At 39.2% G+C, this 24,079-nt stretch overlaps 4 protein-coding genes across 5 annotated transcripts in view; all 4 read right to left on the bottom strand.

The window, feature by feature from the left end:
- Positions 1-9,851, bottom strand: part of LOC135946568 (tyramine receptor 1-like) — a 46,185-nt gene extending 36,334 nt beyond the window's left edge. The window contains exon 1 of one of the 2 annotated variants that reach the window (XM_065494842.1): positions 9,697-9,851. The gene's annotated coding sequence lies outside the window, so the exon portion shown is untranslated. Of the gene's footprint in view, positions 1-9,349; positions 9,445-9,696 lie in introns of those variants that run through there. The other variant, XM_065494843.1, reaches the window with a different exon arrangement.
- A 4,608-nt stretch (positions 9,852-14,459) lies between these two features.
- On the bottom strand, positions 14,460-16,104 carry LOC135946423 (uncharacterized). The gene is made up of 6 exons (XM_065494631.1): positions 15,872-16,104; positions 15,710-15,817; positions 15,511-15,655; positions 15,339-15,449; positions 15,111-15,279; positions 14,460-15,050 (listed from the first exon to the last, which is right to left on the bottom strand). The coding sequence occupies exons 1-6, from the start codon at positions 15,966-15,968 to the stop codon at positions 14,769-14,771; spliced, it is 912 nt and encodes a 303-aa protein (XP_065350703.1). The 5' UTR covers positions 15,969-16,104; the 3' UTR covers positions 14,460-14,768.
- A 77-nt stretch (positions 16,105-16,181) lies between these two features.
- LOC135946422 (uncharacterized) lies at positions 16,182-21,950 on the bottom strand. Its single transcript, XM_065494629.1, has 5 exons — positions 21,753-21,950; positions 20,972-21,362; positions 20,387-20,690; positions 18,289-19,298; positions 16,182-16,854 (listed from the first exon to the last, which is right to left on the bottom strand). Exons 1-5 carry the CDS (start codon positions 21,762-21,764, stop codon positions 16,673-16,675), a joined length of 1,899 nt encoding a protein of 632 aa, XP_065350701.1. The 5' UTR covers positions 21,765-21,950; the 3' UTR covers positions 16,182-16,672.
- Positions 21,951-22,135: 185 nt separating this feature from the next.
- On the bottom strand, positions 22,136-23,705 carry LOC135946424 (gustatory receptor for sugar taste 64f-like). The gene is made up of 5 exons (XM_065494632.1): positions 23,477-23,705; positions 23,176-23,423; positions 22,957-23,114; positions 22,608-22,869; positions 22,136-22,551 (listed from the first exon to the last, which is right to left on the bottom strand). Exons 1-5 carry the CDS (start codon positions 23,586-23,588, stop codon positions 22,456-22,458), a joined length of 876 nt encoding a protein of 291 aa, XP_065350704.1. The 5' UTR covers positions 23,589-23,705; the 3' UTR covers positions 22,136-22,455.
- Positions 23,706-24,079: the final 374 nt, after the last annotated feature.

The following is a 24,079-nucleotide window of genomic DNA, read 5'->3' as shown; positions in this document are numbered from 1 at the left end:
AAAGAGCATTGATGTTTAAAATTTTCCTGCTTTGTGTTTTTTTTTTTGCTCTTTTTATCCCTGTTCGAGGACCGGGAAGGGCGCGCACTGCACTGGCACGAATGCTGAATTCCGGGTCCCAATAACACCGCGAACGGATAACATGGGCGCACCAGGCCGCACAGGGAACCAGCCCACCGAAAGGCCACTTGCCTCCGCACCGAGGACTGCATTGAAACGCTAGGCATTCGTCCCGTGAAGCCAAATCACGCATGCTGGAAAGGTGCAAACCAGCAAGTAGCGACTGTTGATCAGCATAACATGATTTATAAATTACTTAATTAGAGCTGTGTAAATGTACGCGGATTTTTAGGAATGTAGTTTTCGGGGCGAAACTTTTTATTTCAAAGGCACACAACATCTCGTGGCACAAAATCAACAGCAGTCGTGTTTGCTCTTTGAAACAGATTGCGAGTAATCAGCACACCCACCTCGCAAAGTTTCGCATGAAACCCTTCCCCTTTTAGCAAACGAAACACAAAAGAAACTTTGCTCTCGCAATCTTTTGCAAGTGAAGCTGGAAACAACAAAAGATCTTTTCCGCATGTTTGGCCAAAGTATTTCTTGGAGCAGCGCTCCTCCGACAACGATCTTCACTTGTCAAAGAAAAATGTCTAAAAGTGTAGCGACTCTCAAAATAACGGGAAAATGTAAGCGTCCATCCTTGACCCGTTCACCAACTCCCTACCTGCAAACTTTATTTTCTGCGCTGCATTTGTTGGACTTAATCTCCTGCAACCATTGCGGTAAAGTTTCGCAGAATCGTGCAGAACTTTGCCTGCAGCCACCATATTATAAGTGTCTTGATGGCGTTGTGTGTAATTAAAATGCAAGTGAGCACTCAGACGATGCTTTCGTCGTAAATAAGCTTCTTTGCTCAGGGAGTGCGAAACAGATTTCGTGCAAATTGATTTAGACGTTGATTCGGATATTAGAAAAGACGCGAGCATGCGTCGACCGTAAAAACAGCTTTTAATCTGGATAATTTCGAATCTCCGGGAAAAAAAATATATTCGATTACGCTGATCCGCCATGAGAAGGTAGACGAATTTCCAACGCTGCGTGGAGATCTGATTAACGCGATGGGATCTCTGGGATTTAGCACCAAGGTGGAATATAAATTCAATTATGAGCGCCAGTTCGCATTTCATTTTGGGTGAAGTGTCGCTAGGATTAGGCAAATTTTTTCTCACTTTATGCTCTCAGTCGGGCACTCAGCAGGAAAAGTTTTCGACGCAAATAAACGATCCCCCATTGCCGCACAGTTTCCAATTTAGCCGATGAAAAATGTAATGGTCGAGAGGGAGAGAAGGTCGTGCTCGCGCGGCTGGCAACTTGAGCTGGAAAAAACTCCCCCTGCATGGCATGGAGATTAGCTAATCGAGCTGCCCCAGCGCCCATTTTAATTGCGCGAAGGATGTGTGTGGAAAAAGGGTCATCAGAGACGAAATTCATTAGCACTCCATTTCTCGTGGACGTGTTCTAATCTTGGTCAGGCAGCATAATTTGCATATAAATGTAGCCAATAATGGAGCAGAAAATCTGCCAACAGTTCTGTTAGTAGCAGCAGCGCCCACTCTTGAGCGGAAAACGTATAAAAACCCTTCATGCGAATAAAGTGGCTTCAAATAAACAAAACGGAGTGCTGTGGAGAACGTTTTGGCACAACATTTTTAATAAAAGATCTCAGCACTTCAACCCATACCACATATGGAGCACAGCATAGTTCACTTTTACAGAAAACCACGTCGATTTGTACTCGTCTGACTCTCAGAGTGCAATATTTCTTCAGCATGCAATGCGGCAGTAAATAACTGCCGTTATATTTATGCCATTGCTTTCGCCCCTGAGAGAGACTTTATGAGAATTCCTGTTGAGTTGAGCGGTAGACGTTCCTGGAACTGAAAAGTCTCTGCTCTCGACAAGGACAGCCGACTTTTTTGTTAGAATTAAGGAGAGTAAAGCTTTACTCTCCTTAGCTAGAATATGAAAGACGGCCATATTTGACCCGTTGCACTGTTGGTATGCTGTTTCGCCGAATTTCGCTAGAATGGAAATTTCATGGTTGTGAAACAATTGCACTTTTCATTTGTTTTGTGTGATAACCAGCGGTGCTTTCAATCTAGATAACATGAGTGTATTCTAATAAAAAGCCAGTTTCCATACCTGTTGTTCGTGCTTTATCAGTTTATTAATAGAAAAATAGAGTTTCACGGAAATTTCCAATAGCCATAAAAAAGCAATTTTATCGTTCAGTTTGAAATCAGGTCAATATTTATTATAGCGGCCACTCTGTCGTTCGTGAATTTTTACCGAAGATATGCGAACATGTATACATCACGTAATATATGAAATATGATTTCCTCTCTCTTTAAATCCGATTCCTGGCAAGTTGCAAAGTGATGGTCACGTTGCTTGCATCGTAAATTTAATATGCTCATTCGGTTATAAATAGAGGTTTCAGCCTCGCCAACTATTCAAAAGTTTTGATAGGAGGTGGACTCATTCCGATTAGCCACTGAAATCCGGGTGATACAGTGCACTCAGCAGTATCAACTCACGGGTAGATTTTCACCTTTTTAGCTTGCAATTATCATTCATGCGAAGGGCAGTGAAACATAGGGTGAGTTCAACCTTGCTCGTCGTTACCTCAACCGTTAATGGAAAACTGGGTAACGGTTGAGGTAGCGAGCTAATTTGAACTCGCCCATGATTTTTTAATTACAAAGACTTTGCAACAAATGACAGTCATGCAATTATATTCATCTCAGCCGCGAAATTTTGAGATGGCAAAGACTTGACTGGCTAAAGGGTGGCTGGTGCGGCTGAAGTTTTGTAGAGTATAACTATTTGAAGGGCTCTGCGGAGGGCATTTTTGACCGCAGCTGGTGCAAATTAGCCAAAGTCACGGTGGGTGAACACGTGAAATGAAATTGTCAAATTAAAAAAAATATCATTTTGTTTGATTAATGTGACGAGCCTTGAAGTGAGAGCTTCAAATTAAAAATATCCTCCTCAAAGGGTTCCCCATTTCATTCAATTTAAACACAGTGTGTTTCATATATTTCCTTTTTAGGGATATTCTGGTTTACTGTGTTGCCCTGTAATTTTCAGCAGCCAAACCATTTGGTGCCTGCGAGTTGGAAGGCCAACTCTCGTCACTTGATAATCCAAGCGGAAGTCGTTGAACCAAGTCTCTCATTTAAAAGCCTCAAATTCCACACGTATGAGCAGAATAAGCGAAACAGCAAAAGGAAAAAGTAGGCATTCATTCCAATTTAGTTTACCTCGGCACCAAAATGCATAAAACATGAGTAAAATTTTCAAGCCTAACGGGCTTTCGCGCTTTGATTTTCGAGTGTGGGCATGAAGTGTAGATTACCAATTCCATGCAAATGGCGCTCGTTAATTCTAAATTCAGTGCATATCCGAACGCGCGCTAGCATACATTTCACACTTTTGTGAAAAACCGGACGATTTAGTCCATACGTCATGCGCCTTTTTTCAATGCCGAAATCTGCTCCGCCGTTATTGTGATACAGACGGATGAAAAAACGAAACACCATACCATAACTAGTGCTGGCTATTTATCAAGCGATCGTAAAAGGATTCGCGCGTCTTTCAATTGACGTATTCCATTTGGTTGTTCGTGTGGAATAAAAGGCATTCTATTCTCGTTTCGCAACATCCATCACTTTTTGTCCTTTTAGTACTGTATGTGAATTCGCTCAATTAAGCTCACTTGTCAGAGTTGAAGCCGAATTGATGCAAAATTTATGAGCATTCCATGCACGCTGTACTAAAATATCTCCATCAAAACTTTCAGCTCTGCTCCAATTTAATATAGCGAGTCTTTTTAACAATTTCGCTAGTTGAATTGCTAGAAAGGAAATGGATTCTGTCTGCATTTTTCTTTCCACTCAGCTCTCGGGAGTGTGCCGAAATAAAGTCGACACTCTCGCGAGGCGCTGGGTTCAAATTAAATGAATTCGCGCAATCCTTGGTACACGAGGGCGTCGCGTGTGCAAAATGTTTGCTGGCTGTGCTGAGTAGAACACTCAGGGGCAATAAAATATGAAAGCCCACATTCTGTGTCTCCAGACCGCATTTAAATTCGCACACAGCATTTCACCCCTTTCCCACTGGTGCGGTCCAAACTTTGCGCATGGGTGCAAAATCTTACGCGTCGTGAAAACTTGCAAAATGAATAATGCTGGAGAGGAAATGAGAAGCGTTGATTTTTTAAAAAAATCAAGAGGCGTTTGATATAGATAGATTATTTTACTGCGTTAAATTTCTTTGCTAATTTTCATTATTTCAATTTACACCACATTGCTACTGCTACATCCTTCTATATTAATAAATATTGGCTTTTCTTTTTATTAAAAATATTTTAATTATTGTACAAGTAAATCTGTACAGAAAATAGTGAAAATCCTTTTTTGCTTTACTTCAAATACTCTCTTAATAAGGAAATTGCAAATTTTTCCCAGGTTATGCCGTTTAAGCTCCAAAGTTTTCATGCTAATAAAGCGGCGAGCATTGTCTCCTTTTGGTTAATCTTTATTTATTTCACTAGAAGGGAAATTTACGTCATAATTCACACACCATTTGATAAACCTAAACGAGAGGAATCAAAATCAAGCGAAAAAATCATTTACTAAAAGTTAAAGTTTTAGAGAAGTTTGTAAAAATCTTGAATGTAACTGCTACAATCGGTTCTGATTTTCCTGATTTCATTATTTCACATTGTAACAAATAAATTGTTGCTAAATTCCAACTGAACCTCTTGCTAGAGCCAGTAAAGCAAAATGTTATTAATTGTTAGCCTTTAAAGCTCTAATCGTGCTTCTCTTGAGGTGGTACAGTATTTCAATAAACAAAGAAAATAATTAACTAAAATCCAAATAAAGATTTTTATTGAGATTTTAAAATACACGATCTTACAAATCAAATTCACCATCGACTGTTTGAAGCAAGTTTTGATGCAAATAAATAACTGATTTAAAAAATCCACTTTTTCGGATCTAAAATAGCCGCTTTTTCTAGAAATTAGATCGGAGGGAAAATTCATTTTCACAGTTCAGAACACAAAAATAAATTTTCCAACTACAAGAGCACGGGGAAAAGAGAAAGTTGGATAATATTAGCACACCGAAATATAAGTTTTCTCTGTGCTGCATGAAGCAAAAGTTTGCTACAGTTATTAAATAATAATAAAGCGGTACAAGCTTCGTTTTTAGCCCAACCGAAATCGTGGAAGCAGCCAAGTGTTACGTTCATTCTGTTGCTCAGCGTTTACTATTTTTCTTTCGCTAGCAAAAAAAATGCAATCAAAAAGCAGCACAGGTAGCCAGAGTAATAAATTCTTCCGCACTCTCTTTCTCTCGTTCCAGATAAAACTCTCGTATTAATCTCCCTTTTGAAACGAGCCGGAAGCAGTGCTTCTTTCGTTCTTTTTATCAACCCGCGCTCATATGTGTTTTGCAAAAAGTGTCAATTCAACAAAGTCACCGGACGCCGCAAGAGCTGCATATGTATGTGCTGACGGCATCAAGCGAGGACCGCAATTTTTTCTGCTAGCTCGTCGGCCGTAATTTAGACCGAAACGCTATTATGCCCAGGAACATCTCTCTTCTGGCGCACTCGTAGCGCTTTCACCACTTTTTAATTTGGCATTCTCTTGCACAAAAGGCACACAACCGACGCGTGTGCAAAAAATATGTGTGTCCTTCTAATCAAAGGGCACTATTTTTCTTAATTTTGAAGCCGCGTCGGAGGACAGGCTGAAACTTTTTAATCGCGTTTACGCTAGTACGCGCGCGGATCCCATTACAAACCGCAAATGATTACCATACAGACCGACAAGTTTGGCCGAATGGAATTCAACTTCCATTTTCCGCAGGAAACCACGTCGCTATATCTTTTGTATGTAAAGCAATGCGCGACGGAGAAGTCGTCAAATCTCGATTACAGACTCCCCTCCCAAGAAGTCCGCAGCAGAGGCGAAAATAATTGGACCTGCCGCTTAATTCGCTTATTCAGCGAAAGTTTCGACTTTGAAATTCGCTTTGCACCTCTCTTTCTAATTAAATCTTGAGTGGAAACGCACCTGCACGGTTAAGAACGGGTTGATCCAATTGCCAGCGTGCTATCAAGTTTTTCCCCCTGAATGAGGTAAGTTATGGAAATGACTTTGTGGTCAAGATTGTCTAAACACGTATCGCAAACTGTTGCGGTTTTGCTCCTTAAGTAGCATAAACTTTGGGTCCTTATTCAATTTGAATGTAGCAAAACTTTTGCTGGAGTAGTGTTAGTGTTGGGTGATCAATCAATATAATTAAATCACCCAACACTAACTATTGATCATGCACACCCGCTTATAATTACCTCATCACTCGCTGTTAAATGTACTGCTGTGCGTGTGCACTGAATGGTGTTCAATTAATTTTCTAATCTAATCTATAAAATCTTCAGTTTATTTAGATGTGATATTAACACATTCAGCTCCATATAAAAATTCAAATGCATTAATTGGTCAAAAACAAACTTTTTAATGAAAAATCTTTAATAGAAGATCGTGACCAAAATGATGAGTTTCGGCAAAAAAAGGCTGTTTTCCTGACTCTCAAAGTTTATTATATTATTTTTAAATTAAAACGACAAACTCTCCTAGTCTCCGCGGAACGCAGAGGCGGCTGTAAGAGAAAATTAAAGTCGTGCACGTTAGAATTATTTATCAAATCTTTCTCTTGAAAAATTATTTTAAAAGTTATTTTGTTTCAATTCAATTTTCTAAATATTCATTTTTTATATCGATTTATAATTTTAATAAATCGAGGAATTTTTTTTATTTCAAAATTAAAAAATTGCAAAGTGCGAATGAAACTCTGTTCCGAGAGTATATATTAACGTCAGTCTGAATACACATACGATTTACGTTTACGTTTGCACTGACTTCCATCTCCTTGGCTGACACAGTCAATGATTCTGTATATTAAGCTTTGTATGATTGAGGGTGTCAAATATCCATTCCCTTTTTCCGGGGAAATTGAACAGGCGCATTTCCTGCGTCTTGAAAATATTTTTCTGTAAGATCGAAATATGCTTGACATTTTCTCTCAAAAAATCAGTTCGTCTTTTTGCAGCTCGGATCTGGTCTCGGAACCGGAAACCTCTTATTCTCTTTGACAAAGATCTCAGAACAATTAGTTGAACAAGTGAGGCCAGCCGAATTCAATAGAGCAAAAAGAAGATCGAATACACTTTACCTCGTTCTCGCGAGCCAATGCACTGGAAATTGCAAGTGAAAGCCATTCGGCTTGATAAATGGCTTAATTGCCAATATCAGGGGGCATAAACTACAGTGCTGAAGGGCGTGTCCGCCGACGCGATGCAAACAGGGATGGCTGCACATGTAGCGATCAAATTATTTACGTGAATGCTTAAGCATAGAGTGCAGTGTTCCGTATGTGTATAACAACTCCACCTGGCAACTGTCAATTAATTACGATTTAACTCAATTTATCTCGATGCAAATGTTTACCACGATTGGGACTGTTCATACCCAAAGACCTAAATAGATTTTTATTTTACTTGCTGTATTATTAATGGAAGAGAAAAATTAAAATATATATTTTTAATTTCTTCCTCCAAAATTATCGAAACTAAAATGAAAATTTTCTGTAAATAATCACTAGAGTTTTTGGGGTGTTCAGTTACATGCAATACGCTTAATCGTTCAACATTAAAGCGTCATTGCTCTAAGTCCTCCAGCGCTTTCTCGCTCTTTTGTTTTCACGGAAGGCGGAATCCTATGTAAAAAAATGTTATTTTTAACTCCCCTATGTCACAAAAAGAAAAATAAACTGAATATTTTATGGAAAAAACTTTTGTAAATTTATTGCTTGGCCCCTTGCATAATTTCTATGTTTTGTGTTGTTTCAGGCTGTTGACAAAAAGTGCATTACATTATCACTATTCATCCAGTAAAGGAAATTGGGTCGTAGCCAATTAGCACTGATGTTTATCATCGTTCTATGTTTCTTTCATATTGATGTGCGACCGTGAGTCGTTCAGAAGGAAAGCCGTGAGAGTCGATAACATCACCGTCTTTGGCCAATTTCCTTCCATTTGAATGCATTTCCCTCAATAAAATTAGAGAATGTCAACGTTCGCTGATATTTATACATGTATATCAATTTTTTTCCTCTGTGTAATGCAAATAAATATAAATAATAAATAAATTGCGATTGTCAATGCAATCATTAGTTTGTTCCTACTTTGTATAAATAATAAATTACACCAGTAAACTCCCATCTGAGCCCCTCTTTTGCACTTGAAAATGAGGTAGTAAATATGTATTATGAAAACATTAAAAACAACTTCAAAAGCTGACTGTTGCAAGGCTCATAGTTAGTTTCCAAATAGCTATGATTGTGACGTTTTATTGATTTTTTTTGTGAGGTTATAAAAGGTGCTCTTTTGCGGAATATTTTGGCATAATGGAAAACTAACATCGCTTCATATTAAAATCTAAATTCGGTATTTATATATCTAAGAGTAATCAGTGTTTAATCGTTGTTCCAATTTTCTATTGATGAATCATAATTGTGCGAAAACGTTTGCTGGGAAGAATATCCCCTCGATCTTATATCTTTATTTTTTTCATCCAGCAACATCAAGGAGTCTTTCCGCCTTATAGCAGGTCTTTGAAATCCATATTGTTGTATTTAAAAAAGTATAGCTTTTTATGCAGAATCAAAGAGAGGGGTTTGAAACATGATATTGGAACATGCGTATTCGATGATTGGTTATGCGTATCAATTTTTTACCTTTTTTCTGCTCAGTGAAAAAATGCCAACATTTTTAGTGGCGAACAGCCGCTCTCTGAAGTGTACTTTAGTTTTCGTAATCGAGAGAACCAGCACAATTTATTTTATGCTTTCCTATCGCTACGACAGAAAAATTTTGATTTTCTTTTACAGTTGCGCGATAAAGTTTGGCACACGAGCATCGAGCAATAAAACGAGCGAATTCCCAAGCACCTTTTTCTAGCACAGTTTCGCGATCCAACTGCCCAACCTCCATGATATAGCCCTGGAGGGGAAAAACATTGGAAACAGAGAGTAAGCTATTCCAAATGAGGCGCGAATCCGAGCCAAACAAGATAATAAAATGAGTGCTGCACCTCTAATGGTATTTTTACAAAATAAAAAATAAAATAAATACCTTTGCCTGCGAGAAAGGAAAGAAGCGGAAATAAGATACTTCTAACTGACGATGAAAGCTGTGAGCTTTTGTAACATACCTTCTGCTGATTTGTGAATCCCCCTAACGTCAGAATCTCAGAATCGTTTTATAGAAAACTTGCATAGCCGTCTGTCCATTGCATTACTCTGAGACTTTCGTGCGGTCTCTTATTGTTAGAACAAGGAAGTGTGTCATGGTCTATAACCAAACACTTCCTAGTTAAACCACGGAATATTCCAAAAAGATAAAAAATGTATCCAATTCAAAATCGATAAATATATCCTATTCGGATTGATAAAGGAGAAGTCGAACTGATTGAATTGAAAGGGACTGCGGCGCCCGCATTCAAAGCCTTTGGAGAAAAAGAGATAAACGGCAGCTTTGCTGTGGCGACCGAGTACTCACCCTTAGGAGGAGTCAGCTCGAGGAGGGTTGCACTCGCACTGCTACATGAAAGGCGCCGCATGATCCCAGCAGATAGGCAACATGAAGCAGCAGCGGCAGCGGCGGCGGCGTCGGCGTCGGACCGCCAGCGCATGCTACAAACGGCAGCTCGCTCTCGACCGCGCCGCTGTGAATCGCCACTTCTTGCTCGCGGAGCGCGGCGTGCACTAGCCGCGTTCGCTTCATTGTTCGCGCCGTGCGGCACCCGCAATTTTAATCGCGCCTCAAATGCCAGCGGATAATCTGTTGGTGCGTGCCGCCTTTGAAAGCGAGAGCACCCTTAATCGTGCTTCCGAGCCAAGCTCGCACTTAACGAACATACTTGTCGCTTCTGTTAGGCACGGTGTGAAAAAAGCACGGGTCTTCATGCCAAGATGGAGCGATCTGCAGAAGCTTACTACTTTGTGCTCCCTTCCTTGGCTAACACGCACTTTCTTGTCGTCAGAGTAGCACTGACTTCATCACTCATGCAACTTGTACGGTTTGTTCCTCAAATGGGTATTACACCATTCCCGTCTCCTACATAATGAGAAATGAAACTTTGAGGATGAAGCAGAGATCAACGAGAGGATTTCTGGAAACTATTTATCAACCATAATGTCTTCTAAGAAAATTAAATTTAGTAGCAACGTGCAGAACAGGGTTTGCAAAAATAACTCCTTTGACTTTTCTCACGGGGAAAAATAATCCAGAAAAAGTTAATTTTATCCACATATTAGAACGAAGTGAAAATCAAAAGCTCAGACCTAGAAATAGGTTTGATGTCATTTTCGTATTCTCAAAAAAGCCTAAAAATTCAATTCATGCGTGTTTGTGTTTATTTGTCGGACCATCCTAAAGCCATTTCAATCTGTGTCCTTTTGCAAATATTTTTTCATCGGTTTGAAGGCAAATTTTTCCCGAGACATTTCTCTTTTGCAAATCTAGAAGTTATTTTTACTCTCGATAGAATGTGATTCGTATTAAGCCAAATGAAAAATGCTGGGTGCCATACTCGTGCATATGGCTTTCAAATAAAATTCGGTCTGGAATTTCTCTCTCATCGTATATTTCAAAAGGACCACTCAACGTTAAATTTCTGGTGGTATGTGGAAGCATGCAAACTCGTTTGAACCTTTTTAATTTGCTTCAACGAGAATGTTTTCAATTGAGGCCCTTGGTGCTGAAGAAAAGCTGTTCTTCGGAGGACCAGCTCCTGTTGTGGCCCGGGGTGCTCCTGTTGTTTGCACGATCATCGAGTTAGCTATAATTCGCTAATAAAGGTCCCCTTCTTATTTTCGCAAGGCAGAGAAACACAATAAAAAATACAGAGAGAATAAAAATAACGGAGGGAGGGTATCTGTCGCTGGTGTGCAGAGGTCGCAATAATGCCTCTCCTAAAAACCTGCCATGTGTATCATTTTATGGAAAAGTTCTGCTTCCATACTGCATTAATAAACAACCGTCGAGGATACTCCTCGGTTTTCTTCCAAACCCAGGATAAGCAAAGGAAAAAGAGGAAAGCTGCTTGAATAAGGTTAACAAAAACGACTTTTGTCACATTAAATCAGCAGTGCGCAGGCAGCCCTCGAAAACGAGCTGTAAAAAACAAGTGCGTCCTTTTTGCAACCCGGGCGGCGAAACTCTTTTCTCAACACTTTCCCTCTTTCTTCCACTCTCAAATTGGACAAAACGAACGTAGCGCGGCGGGCGTGATAAATTTTGTTCCCTCATCCGTGACACCCATAGTGCGTTCTCATCAGCAGCATCGGTGAAAAAATCAACCAAGCCGCGCCAAGAAAAAGAAAATGATTTGCTGCCTGATTTATTGCATAGCTGCAAGACAAGTGGGAAAGAACTGGCGTTTCTCCGGCGTTCTTGTCGCAGAAGGCCTTACATAAAAAGGGCTTAATGAGCGCGCTGCCTGCGAGCCCAGTAAGACCACTTACACGCAGTGCACACCCTGATATCAAGTAGATTGGCCTCGCTCCCATTACACAAATTCTGCAAAACCTTCCACGCTACTTAATTAAAGCCCTCCGAATATTACAAGCGTTGCCTCTCGCAATTCTGCTTTCTCCTCCCTTCTGTTTATCGCAACACATGAACACAATGGCAGACCAGGCTCGTGGGCTTATGGTGCAACTCTCCGCATATTATCTTAGAGACAGAGGGTCAAAAACTTGAATTTTAAAACAAAGCAAAGATTTTTTAATTTGTCGTGAAATAAGAAGCTAAAAACTACTTTTAATCTCTTCAATCGTTTCACAAGATCAAATGTTGGGAAAATAACTGATTGAAAACACCTAAAATTGTTTCAAATCTCGCCTGTGCGGCTTTAAAAATGTGGCATCTTTATTCACTATGCGCTTAACAAGTTAGAAAGAATTTTCCTTGTGCGCGGTTGAAGCGTTAAATGATTAAAGACCTAATTTACTGGCTAAAAGTTTGCAGCACGCATCATGGCAGTATTTCCAACGCACACGTTTACATTATTCAAACTCATTACGCAAGATAAATCAATAACTGTCAGCCGCGCTTTTGCGAATTTTGAACCTTTTTCGTAATTGATTAATATAACCAACCAGTTAACAAAAAAATAATAATCATATTTTGATTAATGATTCGTAGCAGTGATACACAAAGCCCACAAAGCCCTTGTGTACGCATCTGGAACTTTTTAGAGGAGTCCTATCGTGTTTGCGTTTGCTCGATTTATCAGCATAATTAAGGCGGGGATGGGGGTGACGTGTGTCCATATTCAACGCATTCGCCTAGAAAACGGCCCTTGATTAAGCGTGGGCTAGGCGATTATTACGCTGCAATCTCAGCTGCCCAGAGGTAGTAAATGTAAACCACTCTGTATATACATAGCGGCCAGTACATACGAAGGGGTGCTGCACGTGATTGCTCAGTTCCGCACCCTCCCACCTCACCACCAATACTTGAGTCGTTAAATATATGTACGCAGATTAGGAAGTAGGCGCGCACAACCCAAGTCAGCTCCCGTTTAGTCGGGCAATTATAGAAGAAAACGACACTCGACGACACTCTACGCAGGACTTGAATGCCAATTACACACGCTGCCTATTTCACGATTCAAAATTGCTATCGTTTCAGCTTTTATAGTGCTTTCGTATGGCCCCATTACCAAAACCACAAGCCATCTGCTCAGGATTTCAGTATTCCGACTTGTATTTGATTTTTCCCCACCAAACGGCATTTAAGAAAAAAATAAGACGGTATTTATCAATTATCTGCTTACCACTCTGGCCTCAAGGAGTGTTATAGATAATACATTAGGCGATGGAGGGTCTGGCTCCAGCATTAATTTGATGGATTTTTTACGACTTACACACAGCGTTTCGTCCTACCTAAAGCTCTCGCGCCTTATGTTCATATCATAAAAAGTGGACGAGTGTAGAAACTGGAACACACGATGAAAATTGCTCTTAACTTAGGATGAAGAAATAAAAAGCTTACACATCTAAGCCGCAAAAAAGTAGAGCTTGGATTTTAAAATCCAAAATGAAGCAAGAGAAATGTTGAGGTTGCATCCTCGTTTTATTGTATGGCTGTATTATAAATGAAAATATATCATGTATTATTCATCAGGAAGTTTTGGCTGGCCTCTACCAGAATTTTCTTTAGCTCTCTGAGTTACACTGATAATGCATGAGAGGAAATAAATATATGAGTTTGCCAAGCTCGAAGAACCACGCACAGCCAATTTTGTCTACAGAATATTTTACTGCACACAAGCCACTAGGATTTGGGAACAAAAGGCAAACAAAAACTCTGGAAAAGCGAAGTTTCTCAATGGCTGAAAAGATTTTTAAGAAAACACGCAGCCACTTCTCTATTCGACTTTTTGTGTTGCGCAGTGTTGGTTGCAAAAACTGCCAACTAACGCCAACACCATAGATAAGCAGCACACACAGGATATATGTGGGTGAACGCCACGTGTGTGTTAGTGACCTGGGTAGGCACAATAAAACACCAGCGACTCATAAAACGGGGTAGTAAAATCGTGGTAATTATTGCCAAGTATACGGACGAGAGAAAACCTGCCCCGTGGCAGAATGCGTGCGAACAATTTTTTCCGACCCCCGCTGAGAGCAGTCCATGCTGGCACTGGTTTGCCAAAAGAGACGGCTCTTTGCCGCTCACCTCTGGGAAATTTTTAAAGCTTTTCTGAGGAAAATTTACGGCCACCGAGGCAGGCGAGAATTCTTCTAATCGGCGACATTTTGTTGCGACGACCTCCACCTCTGCGCATTCTTGCAGCGCAAATAGGCTGCGAACTTGCGGTTTTCACAATTAGGTAGCAAGAATCAGGATTGTGCCTTTATTCAAGGGAACTGAAGCTTCCAATGCGCGGTTTAATGGGGCTTTATTTGTAACGAGAGATTCAACCGGCAAATCAATAGTTTCTAACCAACCGACCGAATGAGGCTTTCTCTGACGGCCTGATGGGTAATTAAGTCATCACAATGGATTAAGATGGCTATTTAGATCTGCGAAGGCTGTATGCATGCAATTTAATTAAAGGACGACGGCAGCCACGCCCCTGTTATTTGCTCCCAGTGAACAAAAATGAATTCCATTCTGGCTCACCAGGCCAACCATTTACTGGCACACTGAAGACTAAAAATCACGCGTTGTTGCTGAAACATGAATAATTTTCTTGAATTTTTAAAGAAAAAAAACTGGGTTTTAAATAAAGAAAGAATAATCCTAGTGAATATAGTTAATAGTATTTTATTGGATAAAAAATATTTCTACATAATGCAACAGGCTCGCCTTACGAGCTGTGCAGGTTGCAGTACTCCGCGTAACGCAGGCGCTTTGCCATAATGTACTCCACTTACAGTATTTTGTTCCCTGTTACCAAGAAATATAACGAATATGAAGGTAAATTTAGTGATGGTAAAAAAATAATAGAGTCATTACAAGAATAAATCACAGTGAGCTTTATACCTGACCATCAGTTTAAGAATCGTATTATCAAAATCATACAGGAGGAATAACCGGCGGTTAAAAGCAGTGCATCATCAAAGGTGGTTCACTGCTTGGTAAGCCTCATTAGTCACTCCTTCCTGAGAACAGTTCTGCCCGTTTTGCTGCTGATGCTGCTGTTGCGGTTGGCTGTCCCTTCGTTCTGCAGAGTTTTGCAGAGGCACAATCGAGGTTATAACTGTTACTCCCTCGATCGGCGTGTCATTTGTCAAAACGAACTCTCCAGTAACGATTGATTCATAGGCAGGCGGCAGCGAGCGGACTGTGCCCGACATATCAGGCAGAGTAGCCATGGGAGTCACCGTGGTGAAAATAATCTAGATATATTATGCACGTGAGCCGCGTCCCCATTTATAGAATGAAACATGCAGACGCACCTTATCTGATTCAATTTCATCGTAAGTCGGCAGCTTGATTGGAGTGTCACGGTCGACCTCAACAAAGGCCGAGATGTTGTGCTGATCTCGAGGCATTCGCATCTGCCTTCTCCTGCGATGTCTCTGGTCTCGTCTCACGTCTCTCATGTGTCTTATTCTCTCCCCATATCTGTGGCACATGATTGCATTGTAGCTACTCGATGGAAAATATAAATATCGTGTACTTACGACCAGCAGTATTTACAGGAATGAATGCAAAAGGCTATAAGTGCGATCAAAATGGCAACGCTGAAGGCCATGAAAGCTGCCATCATCATCTGTTGCGCAAAAGAGATGGGGCTGTGTGACATTTTGATGTATTATAACTTTATATATTCTGCGAATGGAGCATTGAACATACTAGCATCTCCATTCATTTTGGTTCCATCCGTACGTAGCTTTGCACTTGCACAAGGGATTGTGTGCGTTACCAGTTCTATTATCCCAACAAAACATATTTTCGATCGCGCAGCAGTCGGAATCGAGAATGCACGGTTCATCGTGATCTGAAATATCACTATTAAGAAGATCTGAAGACACAAAGCCTAAAAAGTTTGCACCTTTGCACTCTCTACTTGATGATGGTCGCAAAGGGATAGTTTCGAAACGCTCAGAATTTCGTTTATCAGTCCCACAGAAAAGTGCACCTTCAGCAGGTGTGTTGTAATCTGAAAGTAACTTTTAAAGTCTTCACTAAATCTTTCGTCAAATAATCAGAGTACCTCTGTCTTCCAGGTAGAACAATCCTAAGAATGATACAGCACCCAGGCATGGCGTGATGCACAATTGAACGAAAAAAATCCACTTTAGCCCCTGCATAATGCAAGCAACCAAGTACTACGAATGAGATGTAATGATCACGATTATCAGCCGCTATCGCAAAACAAAATCCTCGTATCTTTAGGTAGAGCTCTTAATTTACCAAACTGAGATTGTGAGATAAGATAAAAATGAAGCAGCTTTTGCTTACGTCAATCAACAATGAATTTATTTTTCTAGAATGTTAAATTATTACCTAACTTCTTCCAGTTTTTACAAAAGTGCAAAATAAACTTTGATTCGATGATCACATTTCAACTATATCTTGAAATTTTTGAGAGCAACAATTTGGATCAAGGCAAAGGGTAATGGCGAGCACCGGAGTCCAGATTCACACGACAGTCAGATAATGGCATCTGGCAGAGTACGGCAGGAATGTTATAAACATAAAATGGCTTGGAAAATTTATCATGAAACTAACATCTGATTACCCTGGTAATTTGCGATTGTATCATTAGATGGCACAAAAATTGCGTAACGCGCGATCACTCTTTAGACAAGTCATTTTTTTGTGATAATTGACAAAAGCGAGTGGAAAGTATATTATTAGGTCAGCCTCTATATTGACGCTTCTGATTAGCAGCTGGACTGTCCACTGATTGGCCTTCATTATTTTAACGCCATATTGACTTCTGACCGGCGGAAATCAACACAGCTGATAACTTGGACCCCGGTGATGGCAAATAATGTCTACACAATAAAGATTAAATAAGACTAAATTTTGTCTCTTCATAAGTAATCGAATCTTCGCGTAAGTTAAACTGCACACGATCTCTCAGTCCTTTTGGAATTGGCAGCGTGCTCAGCGCCTCAGGAAGGTTTTCATTTTCAGCGCAAGAGCTCCTTATCTTCAGAATGCACAGTTGTTGCAACGATATTGGATTTTCTGAAATAGATATAATATTTTATGAAATTGCGTGAATTTTAATTGCGACTAAGTTAGGATGATCAGGATTTTACATTTAATCACCAGAACGACACAAAATTTAAATTACATACGTTCAGGAGGAAAAATAAAAAAGTTAGAATTAATGGAGACCTTGTTCACTAAAACTTGCAATATTGTACAAAAATCTACAATAAATGCAAGTAACTCTTGATAAAAATTATGCTGATTGCTAATCTTTGTAAAACAGGATTGGAAGTTTTGCTTAAATTTCCTGAAAAACACTTAGCACTTTTTAGGCTTCAAATTCTATTTCAAAAGGCTGTTATTTCGTTTCAATACTGTATTTTTAGTCATTTCAAGACAAAATAAAAAAAAAATTTCTGAAAGACGTATCAAAAAAGTTCAATAGCATTAAATTAAATATTTCAAGTAAAAAAGTGAAAGATTTAAATCAATTTCCTTTAAAAAAAAGATTCGACATGAAAACATCACTGACCCGAAATTATGCATTGATCCGAAAAAATTAATGTCATTGTGATTAGCGCTGAGAAGGAGAAAACGGAGCTAAAAAGCAAGTTTTAATTCAGTGATTCTGCTTTGGAACTGATTTATAACCTTATAGAGACATAGAGGTACGCAAGGCTTACCAAATTTTGAAATTACAGCGAGATAATAACCAATGTTTCAATTGTGTGGTAGTAGTATTATCGTTTTTAGTTATCTCGAAAAAGTGCGGTTATTTCCGGAATAACCAGCAGGCTTTCTGCTAAAGTCACATTAACTTGGTGAGAAAACTGCTTGTTGTATTAATAAACGGCAAAATGATCACCTCCATCAATTTAAAAAATTCAAAGTTGATGAATTTCCAACAATGAAAAAAGCGAATGTGGCCTAGTTTGCTGCACATTTGGGAATGTCGGGAAATCACCCCAGAATTTCAAAATGTACAACAGCTTGTTTTATTCTTTGTTTTCAATAAATTTGATAGATCATCAGGTAACAAGGTAACTCTTCTGTTGTTTGCTAAACAGTTGAATCCGTGTAGCCTCTCGTGATGTGAACCACGTATGTACAGTAGTAGAATTTTTCGATTTGGCTATTTTAGCAGTTTGAACTCTTGAGAAAACGATACAAAACTTCTTAAATGATTTAAAAAAATAAAGTTTGCTCAATTAAGCTGATATTTGGCTTAGGTTTAGACAATAATCAATGAGACAATTCAATCAGTGGGTCATTTTTGACTTTTCGTTGTAAGTATTGAAAATTTATAAAAAATAATCCTATTTTTGGGGACAAAATTTTCTTGCATCTTGTATCATTTGAGAATCAAATCTTTCTAACTCTCTATTTTAAATAATATGAAACCACATATAGGAATTTAAAATGTTATTTCAAGTTTAATTCATGCTGAAGAAATATTGAAATAAATACCTGAATATTTCTTGAAAGCTGTGCAACTTGAGGTTTCTTCTGCCTCGTTAACGATTTCTTCTAGGGCAGCATAATATTCTGATCCATGAGGTAGTCCAAATGACAGGAGGACATCAAGCATCTTGATGCTTTCCATGTGCCTGTGCGCAGAATCAGGAAAGTGAGTGGCGGCTAGGCACAGCAACGGAGGCGGATGAGGCCAAAAGGGCAGGAGGCGGAGAACAGCACCCACATGCTTGGACAAAAAGGCGATCAGCAGAGCGTCAGGCACTTGGAGATCTTCAGTTAGGATGGTCACAGATGGCGGTTCATCAGGAATGCATAAGATTTTCTGTTCAACACTAACACCATTCTTCAGAAAATATTTCAAGAGTTTTTCAAACAGCTCTATTCGTTGTGGGGTATTCAGGTCGTCCCTGTTGTTGCAGAGCAGCAGGGTCAGAGGTGACACGTAAGAGTCATCAGGAGAGACAGCAGAGTAGTTTGCCTCCATCATCACTTCAAGCAAATCACAGTTTGGCGCTTCATAGAATGATTCACTTTGATCCACGAGAGGAATCGCCAGTGGCATCAAGTGTAGAGCCAGGTCTTCCAAGAACTCAATTTGCATGTCAAAAATCTCAAAAATGCTTCGATGGTGAATGAGGAAGGTGACACCAAGAGAATCTTTTCTGAGATGACGGTGATTTGCGATGTGTTTGAGAAGATCAGGCGACCGCCTGTTGTGCAGCGCAACAGTTTGAGGGTGGCTTTCAGGATCATAATGAAAGTGAGAGAAGCGCTTTACGGCGTTCAAATTGAAGACCATTTCCTCGATGGCTTTTTTGTTGCTTCTAATTGCAGCAGATACAAGTGCGTTGGCAAACATTTCTGTGTTTGTTCCTCTTTGCAGGAGCAGCCTACACATTTCTTGGTTTCCACATCTTACCGCCTCTACTAGAGCACCTTCACCAAGGTCAGGAAGGGCTCCCAACTGCAGAAGCTGCTTAACTTGAGGCTGCATGCCACCTCTGCAAAATTTCAAAAATTTTAATTATCTGAACTTCAAAGCAGGTAAATACAATTAAAAAATCACTTTAAAAGATTTAAATATATAATAATTTTAAACGGTATTAAATATCGCTTCAATCATTTATTCAAAATTAAAATATTTACACTCTAGGAAAATCATTAAAAAAGAGCAAAATAAATAAAATATGATAATGAGCAAACATTTTCCAAATTTTCAGCAAACGCGGCAATGATCAGATAAAATTGAATTATTATCTGCCTGCACCCAGGCAAGGCCAGTCTGTTTCAGGTAATTCCAGGGAAATCCCGGCTTGCTTGTCATTCCATGCAAACGTCTCAAAAAGTTTTGATATGTAAACTTAAAAAGAGAAATCATCTAATTGTCTGTTTCCCTTCCCTGGTGCATGTTATCAAATTTTATCATCAGGGCTGTTTCAGGCAAATTTGAAAATTTGGAGGTCGATTGGACATTGGACAGGATTTTTGGGGTTAAAATTTAACTTGCCACTTATATTTGCTTAACAAATTAATGCTTTTTAAAAAAGATGGTGAAATTCCAGGTTTAAAGCTCGGGAATGGGTGCGCTCCCTATTCAATCGTTATCCCAAAAAACCCCGAAAATCGAGCTTCAAGCTCTGTGAATGAAAGGTGGATTGTAACTGTTGAATGCGTCCCCCATTCCTGAGCTTCTACCCTGGACTTTCTCCATCTATTAACAAGTAGCACACAAAAATTTCAACGCCAAAAAATCCAGTACTATCGGCCTTCAAATTTTTAAGGTCGAATTGGCCTGTAACTGCTATCAGGATTCCTATTGAGATAAAAAATACCAGATTCTCAAATAACCGCTTATACTTCTGCTCGGGTTCCGAATTTCCAGAGCAACCAAAAATTTCCCGATTCCTATGGACGCTCAACTTCATAATATCCTGTTATCTGGCGATGCTCGGAAATATAGATTTTTGTAAATTTTCAAAATGGTTTGAGTAATGCCATATTTATTTTGATTTTATAAAAACTTTGCTAACTAAATTAAATAAACGTTTATTATTAATGAATTTCTAAAGATTTTGAAGGAAAAGCCCACCTAATTAGCTTCATCAGCAAGGTGCAATCTTTGTACTCGGCATTGATGAGTGAAGGTTGAATTTTCAGAATATTTTCCACAGCAGGCCAAGAACGAAGTGTAATGTCAACATTGATGATGTCCATTGGTTCAACCTTGGCTCCAACTTCCAGCAACATGTTCATCAACTTCTCTGAGCAACATTTGTACGCAAAATAAAATGCTGAGTATCCTCTGCTGTCCCTGATGTCCGAAGACGCTCCAGCATCAATAAGTAATTTGATTGTTTCCAAACCACCATCTGAGGTGCAGTCTTTAAGCACAGCTGTAAATTGAAAAAAGTATTAGCAATCAAAATGTAAAATTTGTGCATGTAAATGTTTTTATATCAACAGGGAAATTTTAACTACACCCACAATTCTTCCACATTTTACATTTAATTGATCCTGTCATTATCATCATATGATAGCAACAAGCTAATATATATGTACTTTATTATTTTGCTATTACTTTATTATTCAATTTTAATAAGGCATTATTTTGTTAGCTTTTGTATTTATAAAAAAATTTATAATTTTTGAAATCACCGATTGGAAAAAAAATTACCTAAAAGTAGAGCTGTATTTCCTAAATCAGTGTCTTGCTTATTAAGCAGTTCAGGCTCGACATTGGACATGATCCGCAATAGCTCCGTGTCCTGCTGGAAGAATGTAACTGCGTACATGAGCGGCGTCTGACCCCTGTTGTCCACTCCATGTTGCAACAAAGGCACGTTATTGATCAGGAACCTGGCCGCCTTGCCCTTCCGAGCCCAAATGCAGTGGTGCAGAAGGTTTCCTCCTCTGTACCCATCTCTCATTCGGTCGACGTGCCCCAAAGAAATCACTTTGTTGAAGTAGACCAAATCTTCATGCTGCACGTACTCAGCGACTTTGCCATCGATGTCGATGGCAGGCAACTTGCGGAATGTGGCTGATGGCCGCATATTAGACGTTGTCTGTTAAAAATATTTTTGTTAGAAACTGAGCTGCAAAACTCATGCTTGTCGGTGGCATTCCTTGAGCTCGTGCTAACTGATCAGATAAGGACGTGAAATACTTTTTAGAATTTTAAAAGGTTTAAAATAAAAGTACATACCTGGCCGAAAATTTATTACACATTAAAAAGTTTTTGATGCGAACAACTAGGAGAAGGCTTTTACCATAATTATTTTGGAATGACCAAAAATAATTAAGATTGAAAAAAATTATGTATCTATTATAATTAATTGTATTATTTTATCTAAATTGTACATAATTACATAAATAAACATGTAGATACATAGTTGAGATTCTAGAGCAAGGAAACAAGAATAAATATATTATGTACATATGTACATAATACATACCTTTATTTTCATGCGGGACTGGACAACAACGCAACTTGACAGACTTTTCTAAGGTCGATGATGCAGAAAGAAATATGAAACGATTGTGTTCAAAAGATAACTCCTCCGTAAAACAATATTATTGAGTTATAGACTCAAGAATCAATGTAATACGGAGATCTCTCACTCTCGCCGGGTGTTACACGTCATGTCGTGCGGCCCAACCCTTGTTGTTTTTGTTTACATTCTCAGTCTCTGTTTTCTGTTCTCCGAGTCTCTTCTCTGCCGTCTGCCGTGCCACATGCACGCCTCATAGTCAGGTGGTTACACACAAAGCTTATCTTTTGAACTAAAAACGCGGGAAACCCACGTTGAAAATCGATTACAAGGGCTCTATTATAATTATTTTCGCATTTTTTTATTAAGGAAGGTCAATCAAACGGATGAAGATATTTAAACTGCATTATTACATACTAACATCAGTTGTTTTAAAATATTTTGTGCTTTATATTGTATTTTATTTGGTATTTTTTTTGTTTATTCTCCCTTTAAAATCACATTGCACCAGAAATAAATATAATGACAGTTATTTCCAAGATTTAAGGCGAATTTTACAAGCTTAAACGATTTTGCTTAGAAAAATAACGAAAATAACAAGTTATTGAGTAGTTTAATTATCGTAATTATTTGTGAATCATTTCCGAGCTTCTTTTAATCTACAATGTCAGTTCATTTTAGTAGCATTTCCAGGGTTTGTTTGGATGATGGCGACATTGAATTGAATGAGAACCACTTCATACGTAGCAATAGCACCTGCTACCTGCTCAAATGGGGAAATTATCAAATTTTAAAAATTTAACGTAGAAAATATACTACCGCGAGCAAAAAGCTGCGAGTGACGTGAAAGAGTCCAAGTCCTGTGAGAGACAATTCGTCGCTGCTCATTTGGTTCAGGAGGCGTTCTGTGTCTTGGGTAAAAGTGCCGCTTGGACAGGCGTACACGGCAGGCAAGCCATTTTTGCTGGCGACGTGCACGTTTGACAGGTAAATCGTCACTGCTGCAGTCCTCGAAAGCAAGAACGTGAATGAGGCCCAGTAGTAAACTGAGTGCATCATCCTGTCAGCTCCCTCATAAGGCCTACGCCGGTATACTTTGTTAACTGATTTAAAATTTTCTGACACGCATAATATTCTCTTTTTTTTTTTAAAAATGCTAAATTATTACGTGAGTCCATTTAGCAGCTGCATGCAAATGAAGTAGAGGTTGTTTGCAAAGCTGAGAAAAATAATTCCAGATATTTGTGCGTCCACGCTTCTCGTCAAATGTGCTAAACTAGCAAATTGAGTTCGAGCCCCACTCCATTGGTGTCTGGTTAATGTATGCTGTCGATTAAATTGGAAAATTAGCATAATAATATAATAATTACCCAGTAAAAGAGCAAACCTTCAGAATGGAATTGTTGAATTGGTCAAATCGGAGAGTGAGTGACTGTCCAATGATCATGAGGAAAAGGTCGGTGAAGTTCCAAGTCACAGTCGCTATCCTGCTGAGAATCTGAACTGCCACTCCAAGAGCGAAGGAATATTCCAGACTGGAGAAAATAAACGGGTGCGAACTGAGCGAATAATTTTTCACCCACTCAGTCAGCGAGTTCGATTTTGAGTGGGTGGAAATGCTCAAGCCGTGCTCAGCTAAAATATTTATTTTATGTTATGATAAAAATAATATTTTAACGTAAAAATACCCATGGCGAGAAGCAGCACCGTGCCAGTGAGTGCCAGCGTTTTCAATCTGGCTCTCTGCGGTGTGGGGTAGCTTTGCCTGATTTGGTGCTCGACGGCGGCCCACTGCAGCATCAGCGGCCGCCACCTGCTCGCCAGCCGCCAGAACAGATAAGTGGCCAAGGCGGCGTTGGCATAAAAAATCGTGCCAGCCGTTGCGCCTGCCAGTCCACCTGAATGAGGTTTGAAATATGATTACTCCTATATGAGAATAGTTTCAATTACGGTGGGCCCACCAAGAACGGAAAAGGTGTCAGACCTCAGACTTCTGGCTGTGTGGATCATGCTCAAGCCTGCCAGAGTTGTCATGGAAAAGAATATGGTTGCTGAGTACCATCCGAGATATGAGTTTAATTTGTAACTAAAAGGGAAAAATAGATATATTCAGATTATTATTTCTCATTAAAATCAATATTATTTAATTTATGAATTATTTTGTAAAATTGGCTGTTTAATCTGAGTGTTGCAACCCGAAATTTTTCCGTAAAGAGTCTATTGCTAAAAGCTGTTTTTGCGGGATTTTCTGCCGTTTTGCACGTTTTTAACACATCATAGATTTCAGTGAC

This window comes from Cloeon dipterum, chromosome X, assembly GCF_949628265.1.
Source record: "Cloeon dipterum chromosome X, ieCloDipt1.1, whole genome shotgun sequence".
Taxonomy (NCBI): domain Eukaryota; kingdom Metazoa; phylum Arthropoda; class Insecta; order Ephemeroptera; family Baetidae; genus Cloeon; species Cloeon dipterum.
The sequence above is the reverse complement of the archived record's forward strand: the minus strand, read 5'-3'. Positions and strand labels throughout refer to the sequence as shown.

Bases quoted from the DNA above. Each gene is read 5' to 3' on its own strand.
- LOC135946424 (XM_065494632.1), bottom strand. From the start codon at position 23,588: ATGCTGCAGTGGGCCGCCGTCGAGCACCAAATCAGGCAAAGCTACCCC. The intron at 22,870-22,956 runs GTAATAATTTAG...ATACCGGCGTAG, and splicing joins CAGCTGCTAAATGGACTCAC to GCCTTATGAGGGAGCTGACA. The intron at 22,552-22,607 runs GTAGTATATTTT...CCATTTGAGCAG, and splicing joins CTCGCAGCTTTTTGCTCGCG to GTAGCAGGTGCTATTGCTAC.
- LOC135946422 (XM_065494629.1), bottom strand. The intron at 20,691-20,971 runs GTAATTTTTTTT...TTCAATTTACAG, and splicing joins AAATACAGCTCTACTTTTAG to CTGTGCTTAAAGACTGCACC. The intron at 16,855-18,288 runs GTATTTATTTCA...TATCTATTTCAG, and splicing joins AGCTTTCAAGAAATATTCAG to AAAATCCAATATCGTTGCAA.
- LOC135946423 (XM_065494631.1), bottom strand. From the start codon at position 15,968: ATGCAGGGGCTAAAGTGGATTTTTTTCGTTCAATTGTGCATCACGCCA. The intron at 15,656-15,709 runs GTGCAAACTTTT...GTGATATTTCAG, and splicing joins ATCAAGTAGAGAGTGCAAAG to ATCACGATGAACCGTGCATT. The intron at 15,280-15,338 runs GTAAGTACACGA...CATGTGCCACAG, and splicing joins TCCTGTAAATACTGCTGGTC to ATATGGGGAGAGAATAAGAC.